General features: G+C 35.3%; 2 protein-coding genes across 3 annotated transcripts; one reads left to right on the plus strand and one right to left on the minus strand.

Moving 5' to 3' along the window:
• Window positions 1-1,438: 1,438 nt before the first annotated feature.
• On the plus strand, window positions 1,439-18,205 carry LOC149397540 (serine carboxypeptidase 24-like). 2 transcript variants are annotated; one of them, XM_089614824.1, is made up of 9 exons: window positions 1,439-1,761; window positions 12,091-12,198; window positions 12,799-12,894; window positions 13,022-13,114; window positions 13,238-13,326; window positions 13,729-14,159; window positions 14,954-15,049; window positions 17,182-17,287; window positions 17,752-18,205. In XM_089614824.1, exons 1-9 carry the CDS (start codon window positions 1,482-1,484, stop codon window positions 17,893-17,895), a joined length of 1,443 nt encoding a protein of 480 aa, XP_089470950.1. In that variant the 5' UTR covers window positions 1,439-1,481; the 3' UTR covers window positions 17,896-18,205. The 2 variants fall into 2 exon arrangements, with proteins under 2 accessions (XP_089470950.1, XP_089470951.1); XM_089614825.1 differs by lacking the exon at window positions 17,182-17,287.
• On the minus strand, window positions 3,385-10,286 carry LOC149397541 (uncharacterized). The gene is made up of 4 exons (XM_089615249.1): window positions 9,716-10,286; window positions 5,024-5,105; window positions 3,636-3,744; window positions 3,385-3,396 (listed from the first exon to the last, which is right to left on the minus strand). Exons 1-4 carry the CDS (start codon window positions 10,284-10,286, stop codon window positions 3,385-3,387), a joined length of 774 nt encoding a protein of 257 aa, XP_089471375.1.
• Window positions 18,206-18,686: the final 481 nt, after the last annotated feature.

Below are 18,686 nucleotides of genomic sequence, written 5' to 3' on the forward strand. Positions count from 1 at the left end.
GCGGTGTAATTCTACAAACACTATTCCAGAAGTCTGAGTGTCTGTGAGATTGAGTTTTGTGTCTATGTGATTGAAGTCTTCACGTGCGTTGATTTTGAAGCTGACCAAGCATTGGAGCGCGCTTGTAGAGTGGAATTGAGAGGGGTCTCAAATTCAAGGGGAGTCCATGTTTTGGTAATCACTGGTAGTAATAGTTTCTAGGGCATTGACGTTTGTGTTATTCATATAAGTCCTTGTTTGTACTATTGACTACTTAATAGTGAATTCATTTCCACTGGCCGAGAGCCCCCAGACGTAGCTGACGTTGCACCGAACTGGATAACCATATTGTGTGTCTTTACTTTTACGTACTACTTATTTCATTATCCATTATCTGTGTTAGAGTAAGTTATCGGACGCATTGACTCTACATTGTATACAACATCTTGCCTCTTCCTCTAAACAGAATTTCATAAGTGGATACTTTGAATATTATTTTAATGAAGAATTTGTTGCAACTAGTTAATCCTCTAGCTTATTTTAAGATTCTAGCCAAAGTTTCATTTCATTAAATAAATAGTCCACCAAGCCTGCAGTAAATTAATTACCTAAAGAGTAAATTTAATTTACTCTTTCACTAATAATTTACTCTTTAATTAATTAATTTATTGCGAGCTTAGTGGGTTATTTTTTAATAAAATAAAACTTTGATTATTTTTTTAAAAAGATAATAGATTATTAAACTACGGACTTAATTGCCTCTATTTCAATTTTTTCCTTACTTTCTTAAGTAAGAGGTTACTTACTAACAAATCTCTATATTATTCAATATAATTTTCGATGGTAGTTGGTACTTTGTATAAATACAAGTTTTCCCTCAATTTCATTTCCAGATTTCTATAGTTTTTGCAGTTGACTTTCTCATCGACCATGGGCATTCCTCTTACGTAAATCTTCTGCGTCATTTGAATTTAAAAAGGTTTAACTACTGACTCTGCAGCTCAAATTGAGTTGGCTCATTGGACACAGCAAATAGTTTAATTTAATATTAGTATAAAAAATATTACACTCAGTAGAAGAAGCAGTATCATTTACGTATTATTGTGAAAATGGCACGTTGAGAGTGATGTCACATTGAAATATGCATTTATTATGATTGCTTCTTTTGGTTTCTAATATTCTATAACCCTTCCTTCCAAACCCCAAGTCTTTGATATTTGTAATTAATTATATATGTTTCGTTTCTTAATTCCTCCATTATGGGACCACCTCTCTCTTTCTCTCTTGAAATAATATGAGTCCACATTAAGTGAAGTCAGCTGTGCCAATTTGCTGTTCTGTTGCAATTCAACAAAAAATAAAACAAAAATACATTTTTTTTCAACTCTCATTACTACCACACTAGATTATAAGTACTGTATAACTATACCTTCTCATTATCACTCTGGACTTCCACAGCCCCAAAAGAAAGAAATAAGAAGCTACCGATTATTATACTAAAAATGGTGTCATCTCAGGAACAGAAAGCTCAATTTATCTCTCATTTATGCTTCTTACTCTTCTTCTCGTTTCTGTTTTTGTTTCAAGTGACACCAATATTGTCAAAATCACAAAGAGAGTTGGATCGAATCTCATCCCTTCCGGGTCAACCCAAAGTAGCGTTTTCTCAGTTCTCTGGATATGTCACAGTTAACGACAAACATGGGAGAACGCTCTTCTATTGGCTCACCGAAGCCACTTCTTTTCCTCACAAAAAGCCTCTTGTTCTTTGGCTTAATGGAGGTTAGTTCTTATACACAGATATATATATATATATATATATATATATATATATATATATATATATATATATATTTGACGACCAATGAGGCTGTTTATCTTTCCCAAATGAAAAAGAAAAAAACAAATTACAGGTATTTAGGCTAATATAAATGCATAGTAAAAAAAGTTATCAGGGAAAGGATAACCGATATGATGGGTCAGTTTTTCTTTTGACTATATTCATTTTTGTAATTAAGATGCATACAAATAGTAATTATAAAGCATAGTAAAAAATAATTTGGAAAAAGGCACCGTAATTAATTATCCCTATTACTATTGTTTATTACTATTATCTGTGCGATGGAAACTAGACTGCCAAAATGATGAGCAAATTATTCTCTATTATTATTTTTTTTTTAAAAGGAGGAAAAAAAATTAAAAAAAAATAGAGTAAGTTGAAGACTTTTAATTGTATCAAATTAAATTTAGTAAAATCGTTGTCAATGATTTTTTAAAAAGTAACAAAAGATAGGGAAAAAAAACTCTTTTATGATTAAATTTTTTTCAAAATACTGTATGTTTTCTTATCTATCAGATTTTTTAGAATTATTATGGAAAAAAATAAATTTAGGTAAATAAAAGTTGAAGTTAAATTTTGATAAAAGAAATTTTTTAAAAAAAGATATAGAGAAATATAAAGTAAATAAAAGTTTCTTATATTTATATTAATATAAAATCTACGTGTAATATTAATATTACATAATTTTTAAAAGAATATATATATATATATATATATATAAACATATACTTCAAATAATGTATGTTATTGATATAGTATAATATAGTATTAGTAATTATGATCATAATGTACATAATTTTTTTTTAAAGAATATATATATATATATTAACATATACTCCAAATAATGTATGTTATTGATATAATATAATATAGTATTAGGATCGTAAGATACATAAAAAAAATTAAACAAAATATATCGATGAGAGAGTGAGGAAAAAAAATAAAATAAATAATTAAAGGTCAAGGACAAAAAGAAAAAAAAAAGCCGGGATGAAAAAAAAATAGGACCGCTACGTATCGCCATATGTCGACGTCAAGTGGCGGTCAGTAAGAAATGGTTCAACACAAATAACAGGCATGAGAAATTAGGAACAACAACCCTATATCTCTAATTATAACGAACAAGTTGGAGAAAGCGTTGCCTCTTATTATGGATTAAATACACATATTCAATATTACATGTACTAATAACTTGCCGTGTCAACCATGCTCCCAAGTTACTCGTCCACATAATATAATCACCCCAATCTGTTGAACGATTTGGCCATGCTATTATATATGAATTGAGCTCACATGGGTCCTCGTGATTTTTGAATCAGTTTATTAAATTTATGTGCTTCATAGTGAAGTAATTTCAATTTATCTCATGGTTTAGTTTCAATTTACGTGCTTTATATTCTGCTGCTTGTAAAGAACCTCCTAAATAAGTGGAATAGCATGTGAGAAAAGAAAGGAAGAAACGGTTTGGGAAATTAATTATGGTTAATAGTATATTTAAATTCTTTCAAAAAAAAAAAATAGTATATTTAAAATTATCTTTTAATAATAGGTGTTGACCTCCACAATCAGGCACTATTCTTTAAAAGTATTAATTCATAGAAAAATAATGGGTCAAAATCATTTATGAAAAGCTACACTGAAATCAATTTTATGAACTTTGATAGTTCAAAGACGCACTAACGAAAATATTACTCTCTTTTTTAGCATTCTAAAATATTATACTTTTTTTTTTTTACTCGGAGTCTAAAAATAATTGACCACTTAAGCATTCTTTTCGAATATATGGTTCGAATATTTCGATTGAATTATATAAAACTTTTTTCTTTTCCACTTTCTTTTTCTTTTGTCCTTTTCTTTGTCCCAAATAATCACCAAATTGTGCCAGCATGTAAAAGCGAACCAGCTTTCCGTGCTTTGAATTTTTGCTGCAAAATCCACGTTGCCCAATGAAAAAAGAAATCACTCTCTCTCTCTCTCTCTTTATTTTTTAGAAAAATAAACTGCATCTTTTGCTTTGAATTGCACGCGTGTTCAGAAAGAGGACTTAATGGTGATGATAAATTCTCGTCTCATGATGTGGGTTGTTGAATATCCTCAGTCTTTCAAATATGTATTAATTAACAACAGTGTATATTTATATTAGTTTTACATGCAAGATTAAACAATTTTGTTTTACGGAAAATAGTCAAAATTATCATATATATTCATTTTTTTTTTGTAAGAAATTGAGGGGCCTCCAAAATCTGAGCACCCATATTCGTTCCATAACAGTAGCCCTTACAGTCACATCTTTCACAAAGGGCAAGATGTTTTCCATTTTTTTTTTTACACATTTATCCGTTGTAATTGACTATTTAGCTTAGATGGTCTAAATTTAATAGATGATTAATACTTAATAAAAAAATATCGATTAAAAAAAATATTTTTGAAATATAAACTGTAATTATTTTTAAAATAAGTTACGTGGATATTATTTTTCAAAAATAAGTTAGGAGATTTGATGTTATAATATATAATTAGTTTTTCACAATGAGTTATATATGATTGACACATCTAACGTAGATATAAGTTAGTAACTTATAACTTCTTTTTTTCGTCTTCCTTCTCTGAATTTCACAGCAATATAACTTGGTTAAATGATTTTTTTTTTCTTTTTATATATGAGTAATGATACATTTAACGTAGATATAAGCTAGTAACTTATAACTTTGTTTTTCCTTCTTCCGACAGTGAATATAACTTGGTTAAAGAATTTTTTTCTTCCGAGAAAAAGACAAGGCTGGTTAATCATGAGTAAAGTACAGAATATCCTTCATCTATTACACTGTTTCCTTATTGTCTCGTTAATACAAAACAAAAACAAAGTATTTGATCTGTACATTCTTTGATTTTTAGCTGTTTATCTAAGAATTATATAATCTTCACATTTTAGCATCTTTTTCTTTTTTTAACCTATGTAGCTACATCTTCTTTTTGTTTTCCATGAAGAAATATTACGCTTTTGACAGTGTCGGAATACCATAAGTTACAATTAATCTTTCAAAAAGAAAGACAATTTGCATGGAAGAAAATTAAACGTAAAAACAAATTACAAATAAACCTGCTAAACCTTAGAACCGGAAAAACAAATCGGAAAAACCAGTCGAGGTCCGTTGGACGGTTTCCTTGAAGTTTTTTATCGCCCTCCCACGGATGCTGAAATACTTGAGCGAAAGCGCCTCCCAGGATACAACGACTACAGAGGCAAGCTTAGCACCAATAGGCTTGACTCTCAGCGAATTAGGACCTGTGCGAAAGTATCACCACGACAAAAACAAAAGAAAAGAATTTCTGGAGAAGGAGGGAGCTCGGGAACAGTGGGGAATAAAATGGATTTCGTATTTATTCTGAATGAGAGCTGAAGCCTCTTTATATAGGCGGCCAAGGCAGTGAGGTTACGGATTTGAACCAGCCAAAAAAAAAACGCCCAGCCTTAAAGGCATTTAACACTCATGATGAGACTGTTATCATCGGCCATTAACACACACCTACTCAAACGTTCAGCCTTCATGGCATTAATCCTCACGAGTAAAGGTGGTCATTAACCCAATGGTTAATTCCCAATGTAACCAAAACTTATTTATGGAATTAAAACAAATTTGGAAGTGAACTTTGCAATAAAAAGAAAGCCCGAGACAATTCCCGAAACCCGGAACCCGAGCCCGAGCCCGAACCCGAGACAATTCGGCGGCGGCGCGCGTGTGTGTGTGTGCGCGCGCGCGTGAGGGGTTAAGGGTTAACCCACACACTCTCTCCTCTCTTGCACTTGGATATCCACTAATTAAAGAGGATAGTATTTAAACACTACCACATCACACATCCCCAACCAATGTGGGACTCTTGGTATTCACTTCCACAACACAACATAAATGTGTTTCTTTAGCCTACTTTGAGCATCAATTTCTCATTCATCCTAGGTCCGATTTTGGCAATCAAATATTCAATTTTATACCTCTCATTACGAGGAATCCGTATCACTTGGAATTATTTAAATTCGATGAGTGGAACTCACTCAAATTGTTGCCACAAATCAGCCATCCACATGTTAATAAATATTATTTATTAACTTCATTCCGACAATCCCCCACATGAATGAAATTGAGACGACAATTATAAAGACACGACTCGATGTGGTGATAGATTCTACGGTCAATACCAGTATAGGATAGGTAGGCAGAGCCTTTGAACCTTCCGTCGGAAAGATATGTCCTTGAACTGTTAGCCGTTTTATATAAACGATAAACATATCCCCCACTGATATTTTCCATACACAGGTTCAGTTCTCATGGTTATGTTCATTTTGGCCCTGAACATTCGCCTGGTTATGCAAGAGTTTCTAAAGAATTAAGCCCAATTAATTCTCTTTCGAAGCGGCCCCACTTCTCTCTCACATAGGTGATTCTTTTATGCATTACTCATTCGGAATCTTAGATATCCGATGTCATAGAATCATTAAAAACTCAAAGTTTAACCTCGTACGGGTGTCACTGTTTAATATAGGAATAGGACTAGGAGTTTTTCCCCACTGTGACCTCACATGGCCTTTGACAATTAGGTTGTCCCTTTGAACCAAGATCTTGGGATCATGGTTGGGTTTCCTTTGCCTTGGCTTTATTTGCCATGGGCTTTAGCCCCATTCCTTTAGATGTCTTCTCTACTTGGTCCCTATTTAACCCTTTGGTTAGCTGATCCGCAATATTCTCTTTGGACCTAACATAGTCAATACTAATGACTCCAGATGAGAGAAGTTGTCTAATGGTATTATGTCGTCGACGGATATGTCTAGACTTACCATTATACATCACATTATGTGCCCTACCAATAGCAGATTGGTTATCACAATATACACATATTGCAGGCATAGGTTTTGTCCAATTAGGAATATCCCCCACAAAATTCCTTAGCCATTCGGCTTCTTCCCCACATTTATCCAATGCAACAAACTCAGATTCCATCGTGGATCTCGTTATCACAGTTTGTTTGGAGGATTTCCAAGATATGGCCGCACCTCCCAGAGTGAATACATATACACTCGTGGCTTTCGAATCTTGAATATCAGATATCCAACTAGCATCAGTGAAACCTTCAATTACTTCAGGATATCTAGTGTAGTGTAGACCATAATCACGAGTGAATCTTAGGTATCTCATTACTCTTACGATTGTTTTCCAGTGTTCAGCACTTGGATTACTTGTATATCGAGCTAGTCTACTCACGGTGTAGGCTAAATCTGGCCTCGTGCAACTCATCAAGTACATGAGACTGCCTATCACCCTCGCATATTCAATTTGAGAGATGCTTTCACCTTTATTCTTAGACAAGTGTTGACTAATGTCTATGGGAGTTCTCGAGACTCCAGAATCGTCCTTTCCAAAATTGTCTAGAATTTTATCAACATAGTGTGTTTGATCCAGTACAATCTCATTGGGTGTTCGGGTAATCTTGATCCCCAGAATTACATCAGCAATTCCCAGATCTTTCATATCGAACCTTGAGTTCAATATATCTTTTGTGGATTGGACCATACGATCATTACTCCCCACTATGAGCATGTCATCTACATATAAACACAGAATCACATATCCATGTTCAGTGATTTTAATGTACACACATTTGTCACACTCGTTGAGCTTAAATCCATTTGACATCATGACGTTGTCGAATTTTTCATGCCATTGCTTTGGGGCTTGTTTAAGGCCATAAAGCGACTTGACTAGTTTACAGACTTTCTTTTCTTGTCCAAGTACAATACAACCCTCAGGTTGATTCATATAGATCTCTTCTTCGAGATCTCCATTAAGAAAGGCTGTTTTTACATCCATTTGATGAATTTCAAGATTGCGTAATGCAGCAACTGCAATTATCAATCTAATAGAAGTTATTCTCGTCACGGGAGAATAAGTATCAAAGTAATCAACACCCTCTTGTTGTTTATACCATTTGATTACCAGTCGTGCCTTATATTTATCAATTGAGCCATCGACTTTCATCTTCCTCGTAAAGATCCACTTAGATCCAAGCGTTTTACTTCCAGGAGGAAGATCAACCAACTCCCAAGTGTGGTTTTGCATGATAGAGTCTATTTCACTTCTTATGGCTTCTTTCCATAAGTGACCCTCAACAGAGTTCACTGCCTCTTTATAATTTAGAGGTGGAGCCTCCAACATATAGGTGAAAAAATCAGAACCAAAAGATTTTTCTACCCTCGCTCGCTTGCTTCGTCTAAGTCCCTCAGACTCTATCTCTTCTTCGGACTCTTCATCATTATCTTGAGTTATTTCCTCAATATCCTCAAGAAATTGGTTTGATGAACTCGGTTCAACTTCCTTAGACTTATAAGGAACTATATGTTCAAAGAACGAAGCATTTTTAGATTCCATAATCGTATCGTTGTGTATATCGGGGTTTTTCGAGTCATACACAAGGAATCTATATGCATTACTATGGAGTGAGTACCCAATGAAGATACAATCTACAGTTTTTGGTCCTATCTTCATTTTCTTTGGAGCGGGAGCCATCACTTTGGCCAATCACCCCCACATCCGCAAGTATTTATAGGAAGGTCTCTTTCCTATAAATAGCTCAGACGGAGACTTATCCTCCTTTTCCGGGGTATCTTGTTCAGAAGGTAATTAGCAGACAAGATCGCTTCCCCCCACATTTCTTGGGGTAACCCAGAACTTAACAACATCGCATTCATCATCTCCTTGAGAGTGCGATTCTTACGTTCGGCAACGCCGTTTGATTGAGGAGAATAAGGTGGAGTGACTTCGTGAATAATTCCATGTTGTGCACAAAAGGTACCAAATGGTTCAACATATTCACCTCCTCGATCACTTCGGACTTTCTTAATCTTCTTATTAAGTTGATTCTCAACTTCTAATTTGTATATGGCAAATTTCTCAATTGCTTCATCTTTGCTTTTAAGCAAATATACATAACAATATTTTGTACAATCATCAATAAAAGTCACAAAATATTTGTTACCACCTCTCGTGGGCATGAACTTTAAATCACATAAATCGGTATGGATTAAGTCGAGAGATTCATTACTTCTTTCAACACTATGAAAGGATGTTCTCGTTAGTTTTGCTTCAACACAAATTTCACATTTATGATTTGAGTCAATATTAAACTTTGGAATACACTCCAAATTAATCAATTTTCTCAGTGTGTCATAATTTACATGACCTAGTCTACCATGCCATAAATTAGACGACTCAATCATATAAGCGAAAGAAGAAGTTTTATTCATTTCTTTTGCCTTGATGGCCATTACATTCATTTTGACCATGCCATTCTTGACATAGCCCTTGCCTACATACATTCCATTTTTAGACAATACAAGTTTTTGAGACTCTAAAACCATCCTAAATCCATGGTTATCCAACACAGTCCCAAAGATAAGATTCTTCCGCATATCAGGCACGTAGAGAACTTTGGTTAGTTTCATCTCCTTCCCAGAGGTCATCTTCAAGAAGACTTCACCTTCCCCCTTGACTTCAGAGGTAGCAGAGTTGCCCATGAACAACTTTTCTCTATCTCCTAGTAACTCAAGGGTGGAGAAGGAGTTCTTGTCAGCGCAGATGTGGCGGGTTGCTCCAGTGTCCAACCACCACTCCTTCGGGTTTGAGTCAATCATGTTGACCTCGGAGACCACAGCGACGAGGAGGTCATTATCATCCTCCACGACATTGGCCTCCTTCTTCTTCTTTGGCTTTCTACAATCGGCAGCTCGGTGACCAACTTTGTCGCAATTGTAGCATTTACCAACAATCTTTTGCTGGTACTTCTTCTTGAACGTCCCTCCCTTGACTCCAAGCTTGTGGGCGTGCTTCTTCCCCTTCGAGTTCTCGCCATGTTCGACGACATTGGCTCGCTCGGAGACGGTTCTCAGTCTTTTATCGGAGCCACGGTTGTCTTCCTCAATTCGGAGGCGAACAACCAAGTCTTCAAGACTCATCTCCTTTCGCTTGTGCTTGAGGTAGTTCTTGAACTCCTTCCACCCCGGTGGCAATTTCTCTATTATGGAGGCAACTTGGAAAGACTCGCTAATGGTCATTCCCTCGGCTTGAACCTCATGGAAAATGAGTTGAAGCTCGTGCACTTGACTCACAACGGTCTTCGTGTCCACCATTTTGTACTTGAGGAAGCGACCCACAATGTACTTCTTAGAGCCCGCATCCTCGGTTTTGTACTTTCGATCCAACGAATCCCAAAGCTCTTTAGAAGATGCTTTTGAGCTATACACATTGTATAAAGAGTCGGCGAGACAATTTAACACGTGGTTTCGACATAGGTAGTCGGATTCGTTCCACCCCACATAGGCCCGAAGAACTTGTAGGTCGGTTTCACCCTCTCGAGGAGTGGGCGGAGGATCTTCGGTCAAAAACCGAGCAAGTCCTATGGTCGTCAAGAAAAAGACCATCTTTTGTTGCAAACGTTTGAAGTTGAGCCCGTCAAACTTCCCAGTCTCTCGGCCGGCATCACCGTGGGAGGCCCTCGAGCCACACCCATGTTTGGAGCATCTAGGCCCAAACCCACCATCGGTTGAACGAGACCCGCGGGTCCGTTCCCGGCCGTAGCCGCCATCGAGACTTGTCCCAAAGCCACGGGGATTTTGCCAATGTTGATCAAGTTCGTCGGGGTGTTCACCAAGGAGGGATTGTCATTGACGTTCCCCTCAACATTCATGTTCATCGAGTCGTTCACGTTACTCATATTTCTACAAAAGAAATCCACACATTAGTAATCTCCAAAACAAGTCCGAAATAAAAGGATAAATCTTCTCTTCCTCGCAAACTGTCTTAAGATAAAAAGCTTCAAGATTGTTAGCAATATTATATTAATATTGAAAGAAGTAAAAGACAATTCGCAACGAAGAAAATTAAACGTAAAAACAAATTACAAATAAACCTGCTAAACCTTAGAACCGGAAAAACAAATCGGAAAAACCAGTCGAGGCCCGTTGGACGGTTTCCTTGAAGCTTTTTATCGCCCTCCCACGGATGCTGGAATACTTGAGCGAAAGCCTCCCAGGATACAACGACTACAAAGGCAAGCTTAGCACCAATAGGCTTGACTCTCAGCGAACTAGGACCTGTGCGAAAGTATCACCACGAAAAAAACAAAAGAAAAGAATTTATGGGGAAGGAGGGAGCTCGGGAACAGTGGGAAAAAATATGGATTTCGTATTTATTCTGAATGAGAGCTGAAGCCTCTTTATATAGGCGGCCAAGGCAGTGAGGTTACGGATTTGAACCAGCACAAAAAAAACGCCCAGCCTTAAAGGCATTTAACACTCATGATGAGGCTGTTATCATCGGCCATTAATACACCTGCTCACCTGCTCAAACGTTCAGCCTTCATGGCATTAATCCTCACGAGTAAATGTGGTCATTAGCCCAAGGTTTAATTCCCAACGTAACCAAAACTTATTTATGGAATTAAAACAAATTTGGAAGTGAACTTTGCAATAAAAAGAAAGCCCGAGACCGAGACAATTCCCGAAACCCAAAACCCGAAACCCGGAACCCGGAACCCGAGCCCGAGCCCGGCTCGGCTCGGCGGCGGCGCACGTGTGTGTGTGCGCGCGCGCGTGAGGGGTTAAGGGTTAACCCACACACACTCGTTACGAGGAATCCGTATCACTTGGAATTATTTAAATCCGATGAGTGTAACCCACTCAAATTGTTGCCACACAAATCAGCCATCCACATGTTAATAAATATTATTTATTAACTTCATTGCAACAAAATCATATAAAACAACAACCATTCGAATCTAATTAATTAGAAAAACAGTAGAGGCCTTAACTTGTTTTTTTTTTTTTTTTTTTTTTTGTAAAATACCTAAAATTTTAAATCTTTTTGTAAAATAGGCAAAATTTAATAATGACTATATCAATAATAATAAAAAATTAATCATTTGCAAAAAATTAAACTTTTGACTATTTTTTAACGGGTGATCTAGTTAAATAGCTAATTTAAAGTTATTAATTTGTAAAATAACGAAAATTTATCTGAACTTAGTATGAAAACGTAAATTTGGTTACTTTATTGTAAAGTTAAAATTTTAATTATTTTGTTAATCAATAAGTTTCAAATGGCTATTTTGTGCAATTTTTTTTTTTATTAATTATAGACAATCTTACTATTTTACAAATTTAATAGCTATACCAATTATTGTAATCATTATTATTATATGTGACAAAATCTGGAGGGACTGTGCAGGACCAGGTTGTTCCTCAGTGGCATATGGAGCATCAGAAGAGATTGGACCATTCAGAATAAATAAAACTTCATCTTCTCTTTACCTCCATAAATATTCTTGGAACACAGGTAGTAAATAAATATTACATCTAACTAACATTATTTACTAATAATGTCACTTATTTCTACGTATACGCATTAAATATGCTTTACTTCAGTTAGAAAGGACAGTGCTAACAGATTGTAATGACAGATATAATTATCAAGCATTTCAAGGACAAATGAAATCACAGATGGTTTTATCTGTAATTTCTGACATAGTTTGATTTATAGACATCTTTCTTTCTGATAAAAAAAAAAAAAAATGTACTCTTCTCTTATAATATTGCATGTGACCTTAGTTATGATCTTAATATACCCGGACAGAAAATTCTCTGATTACATATCCTACTATTTTGATCATAATAACTACATTGACAAAAGGAATAATATAAACAAGAAATTTAATTAAATAATTTTGTTCGAACAACATCTCAATTGGCAACTATATTTTTTTATTTAATACCAAATGGTTTTGTTGACATATATACTGCTCAATGCTTTTCATATAATATAAATTTTGTGCCACATTTACTTTTTGCTAGGAGTCATCCTAATTCTTGAGTATAATAGCAATTAATATTTATTTATATATTTTTCATAAACTCTTTTTTGGATTTTTAATTGCAGAGGCAAATCTATTGTTTCTTGAATCGCCTGCTGGAGTTGGCTTCTCCTATACTAATACAAGCTCGGACCTAAAAAAACCTGGGGACAAAAGAACAGGTAATTAATTATTTTACGGTTTTCCAACTATTTACTGTCGCTGTCTTAGTTTATAATTTGTAATTAATAATTAGAAAAAAATAGTACAACTACTATAGTTCTAATAACTGGCCCGTGCACAATACAGCCGAAGATAGTTTGACTTTTCTACTTAGATGGATGTCAAGATTTCCAGAATATAAATATAGAGAATTCTACATTGCCGGGGAAAGTTATGCAGGTACATGTTTTTAGTGAAAATAGTGGAATTTTATTTATGATCAAGAGTTAATTTGACTAATGGTAATACATATAAGATATGATAAGATAAGAGAAGTGCGTGTGCGTCGTACTGTTTTTTTAGGGCATTATGTTCCGCAGTTGGCAAAGGCTATAGTTGATTACAACAGAGCACATTCCAAAGATCACATCATCAATCTTAAAGGCTTCATTGTAAGTACATGAAAACTCAATCTTTCACTTTTCTAATTTGTGATTGTGCTTGATCTTATTTAATGTCTTTATAACCTTAGGTAAATACATAACAAGATTTATAAATATAAATAAAAAAATATATTGATATACCAAATTAGCTATAGAAAATTATCTAATGGTTTGAACATATTTAGCAACTGCTAGCTATTCCTACGTCAAATCAAGTAATTAGCTAATAATTAACCAAATCGAGGCAAAAAATTAAGTGAATATCATTTTTATGATAACTTGATATCTATATATTATCTAACATTAATTATTTTAAAGATAAAATGGTCATACTTTTTTTTCTTCTCTATATTAATTGCACAAATCATAATATAGTGCATAAACAATCGTCCATAATTATATTATATTCAGGTGGGAAATGCGGTGACAGACAATCACTACGATAGCTTGGGAACAGTGACTTTCTGGTGGAGCCACTCGATGATTTCTGACCGGAGTTACCACTCAATACTCAAACACTGCGATTTCGCCGCTGAAAACTCTTCGGACAAGTGCGACGACGCTGTTTACTACGCGGCCAATCACGAGTTCGGCGACATCGACCAGTACAGCATTTACACGCCCACTTGCACAGCCCTAATAAACGACAACAATACGGCGTCAATGACAATGACAAAGAGAGAGCGTTTGAGGCTCAAAAACACTCTCTTGCCTCATAGAAGACTCTCGGGTTACGACCCATGCATGGAGAGGTACGCGGAGGCATATTACAACAGAAGGGACGTCCAAAAAGCCATGCATGCAAACACCACGGGGATACCGTATAAATGGACTGCTTGCAGGTATTTAATTAATAATATTTTCAACCTTAATATCTGAGGGGGTTTTTTTTCCTGTTTTTTTTTTTTTTTTTTTTGGTGTGTATGTTGTGGTTGTGGAAACTTCGGTCACTAATTAAAGTTTAGTAAAATAGTGGTTAAAGTATTGATTTTGAGGTATTTTAATTCTTTTTAAAAACTATTTTGTTGATGTTGACTAAAATCTATTGCGCATATAATATTTCAGATATAATTTATAAGTAAATAACTTGTTAATTTTGTTATAAAAATATTACTGAATTAAAAATTAAAATAATTTAGCTAGAATTAGATTATAAAACCTTATTGCAACATTATATAAGCTATTTAAAATATTATATATGTTTTTATTGTAGTGTTTCATTAGAATGAGTTTAATATTTCAATTAAAATAACTAAAATGTGAGTAAATCAATAAATTAAGAAGTATTTGGTTCATAAAACTTGTTTTGGGACTAAAATTTTATCTGCACAATAATTCAGTAACCTGAATTTTATTACTCCCAAATAATCAGGTAATAATTATATCAACTAATTGTTTACTATGATTTGTAATGATTTAGGTAGTATATATATATAATTTTTACAATATGATGCGATATAAAGATGCAACTCTTACTTTCAAGGTCCCGAATCATTTGGTTAGACAGATGACACGATAACAAATGGCAATAATAGAGAAGAAAAAAAACATCATCCACAATTATTGTTTTTATGTTATCTTTATATATTATTGAGTGATCATTTCATGAAATGAGATGTACGTGTGAACTTGGCAGTGACGATCTCATCAAGAATTGGGATGATTCTGAGGCTTCTATGTTGCCAACTTACAAGTACTTGATTGCAGCTGGTATAAGGATTTGGGTTTTCAGGTAAAATCTTTGCTATCAATTGATGATTTTTTAATATATTTTTATTAAATAAAATACCCCTAAAAAAATTAAACAAATATTTGTTGCAACTAACTAATTCTCTATATTTTTTAAGAATCTAACTCAAGTTTTATTTAATTAACTGTTCTATTAATTAAATTAATTGAAAAGTTATTTTAATTAATTTTAGCTTAATGAGTTATTTTGTTAATCAAATAAAACTTTGACTATTTAAAAAAAAAGGTGAATTATGTTATTGTCGTAATTGCCAAAAAAATAAAAGTACGTACAAAATATTGAAGAGTCATTATGTAGCCAAATTGTCCAACCAATTTTATATCACTTAAAACACTCAACATCCTAAAAAAGATTACTTCGATACTAACTCCAAAATTCAAGGTTATCATTTATGTAGTTTTTTTTTTTTTTGTGCTATAGAGATTTTTTTTTTCATTTTTTTTTCTTTTGACATGATAAGTCGAGCGTATCTCATCCATGTGCTTTCAATTAATCTGATTAACCTTAACCTTAACCTTAAATTAGAATTGATGTTTCATATATATCTTTGGTCGCTTCATTCATAGCCGTACAATTCTCTGGACTTTTCTGATAATGAAAAGGCAAAACCAAAAATGCAACCCAAACCTTACTCCTCAAAAGACTCTCTCTCTCCAACATTTCTAAATAACGTGAGTGTTTGACTGCAACTTTTTCAGCCGCTATAAATGGTGAGAAAAGTGAGATGACATTTCCTATGTCACGTGAAAATAATCATGACAAATAAAGCATCTCTTGTGATTTCATGACAGTCACAAAAAGATTGTGAATTTTACAGCTTAGTTCCATTTTGTGTTTCATACGAAAACAAATGTTCAGAGAGCTTCAACAACCCACCATTTAAAAGTAAAGATAAAAGTTATTTATTGTTAATCGCGTTTTTGGATTAGTACTAAGAATCGTCCGTGGTTCGATCTAGGGTCGGACCTTATGACCGCACGTAAGTTGGGTTCGGGTTTCCGAGTCCTTGAATTTCCGGATCTTGGGATCTTTCGTGTTCTTCGTTGAGTTCTCGAGTATTTCCTTCTTTGAGTATTCAACCCTTTGAATCTTCCATGTTTTTCGTGTTTCTCACATGTTCGTGTTCTTCGTGTTCATCGGATCTTCTAGTGTCCGGGTCTTCGGATCTTCGAGCTTCCGGATCTTTGAATCCTTATACTTTCACCTAACCACAAGAAAACGTGAATCTAGAGGGACGCGGAGGGTTTTCCCTCGACGCGTTCTCCGACGCTCAACATTAGTTGTGTTGTATTGTGGTAAACGATTTGTACTTGTCTCTATGTTTTCTAGAGAAAGAAAGTGGTGGTGTGATTTTTGTAGAGTTTTGACAAGTTGAGAGAAACTTACTTTGTGTTGTGAATGAGTGAGGTATTTATAGGAGCCAATGGATTTGTTGAGAAGTACTTGATGGTGGAGATGGCCGGGTGGTCTTGACCGAGCGAAGACGACCGGGTGATCTTGGCCGAGTGAAAATGACCGGGTGGTCTTGACCGAGTGAAGATGACCGGGTGAAAACGACCGGGTGGTCTTGGCCGAGTGAAGACAACCGGGTGGTCTTGGCCGAGTGAAGACGACCGGGTGGTCTTGGCCGAGTGAAGATGACCGGGTGAAAACGACCGGGTGGTCTTGGCCGAGTGAAGACGACCGGGTGGTCTTTGGCCGAGTGAAGATGACCGGGTGGTCTTTGGCCGAGTGAAGATGGCCGGATAGTCTTCTTTTTTGGCCGACCCGGTGGTCATTTTTGTGGCTTTGTCTTGAAGATTTGTCAAGAAATCTCGCTTTAAAACATTCTTTGAGAGTCTCTTTTGAAAGATATTTTATGAGTGTTGACTCGGAACTTGGCGCGTGAATTTGCTTGTGGGCTTAGGCCTTGTGTATGGGCTTGATGTTTCGTTTTTTTGCTCTCGGGGCGTTATTTATACCATGTGAAAATAACGGCATAACATTTATTAATTTTTTTTTTTGTATTTTCTGGTTCTTTTTGCTTATTGCAATGTAGAAAGCTATTTACAATTATACCTTTACATCTTTCTTTTCATCCTCTTTTTTTTTTTTTTTTTAATTTCTTATTTCAGTGGCGACACTGATTCAGTAGTTCCAGTGACTGCCACAAGGTTCTCCCTTAGCCATCTCAATCTCCCCATAAAAACCAGGTGGTATCCATGGTATTCAGGGACACAGGTAATGGAATTATAAAAGCAAATCAATAATAGATTAAACTTAATGTTTGTTTAATTAGAAGATAAATTTAAAAAAAAATAGACCTAAGAGGTCTGAATATCGTCATTACTAACTTCAGTTAAACTAGACTGCTTGGTCCTCTTTTATACAAAATGACCCGCCAAAAGAAAACATAAACCACCTTTGAGCGTACCACGTGTCTTTGACCGTCTTTTTCAGAGGGCAAAATATCCAAGAATTGTCTAAATATGATAAAATCTAACTAATGAGTCCTTATATTCATAAACCAAGACTGTATAAAAGGTCTATTTTATTACATTTCTGTTTTGGAATTCCTTGTTTGATTGACTTCATTTGTTTGTTTGTTGATTTATTTATTCAAGTATAGAATAAATAAACGATAAAATTTCAACTTTTTCGCATAATTATAGTAATGTTTTAGTGTCGAAATATGTGATTCGTAGGTCGGAGGATGGACGGAGGTTTATGAAGGGTTGACTTTCGCGACTGTAAGAGGGGCTGGGCATGAAGTCCCTCTTTTCCAGCCCAAGAGAGCTTTCATTCTGTTCCGGTCATTTTTGGCGGGGGAAAAACTGCCAAAATCCTGACTTTCACCCATAAAAAAAATGATTAAGCAGCCAGATTAGGGGAGTCGTTGATTCAAGCTTTTAGGACTGATTTCTCATGTAAAAAGTTCATTTCTTTCTCAATAGATTGAGGGTGAATTGAGGGTTTCAGGAAGATATTTCTATAAGTTTTTACGTTTGCACATGAAAGTTATTGGATGACAGATTTATGCTGGTCTCAATAAAATAGTCCTTGGTATTGTTCTACCAGAATTTGGAGGACCTTTTTCTTTATTTGTAAGGGCCGGTTGCTGAAAAAATGGTAAGCAATAGCATCTGTGAGTTCAGATAATATCCGAAAGGGTTAATTATTATTTTTTGTTTATGCATACTGTTGTCGCACGAAAATGAAACGATTTAAAGCTTCGGGCGGTTCGACTCAAAGCCAGACCAAGTGGCCGCACCCGAGCCAAAGGTGTGAACTCGAAAGTTTCGAGTTGGGTTTCCTCCAGTCGGAGGGTTTCTCTGAGGAGAGAAATTGTGAATAGGGGGAGTGACCGTGCCTTTTGTGTAGGCTGCCTACGTACCCTTGTGAACATGGATCAGGTCAGAACGTAGTTCAAGGTGTTTGAAATGCTGTATGAGGCGCAGAGCCTGGAGGGTGTGCTCGACAGAGGAGGCGGAGCACACATGAGTCCTCGGCGACGTCTCAGAACTCTGGGATCGAGTGACCTGAGAGAGAATGTGTGTTTTCTCTCCTTTGGAGACGTGGGAGACTCTAAGTCAAGAGTTCCTTGTCGTAGTAGGCGTACAGGATGCGTAGGTGATTTCCT

Source organism: Urtica dioica, chromosome 5 (assembly GCF_054948205.1).
Source record: "Urtica dioica subsp. dioica isolate 48M chromosome 5, U.dioica_male_clone48M_v1_H2, whole genome shotgun sequence".
Taxonomy (NCBI): Eukaryota; Viridiplantae; Streptophyta; class Magnoliopsida; order Rosales; family Urticaceae; genus Urtica; species Urtica dioica.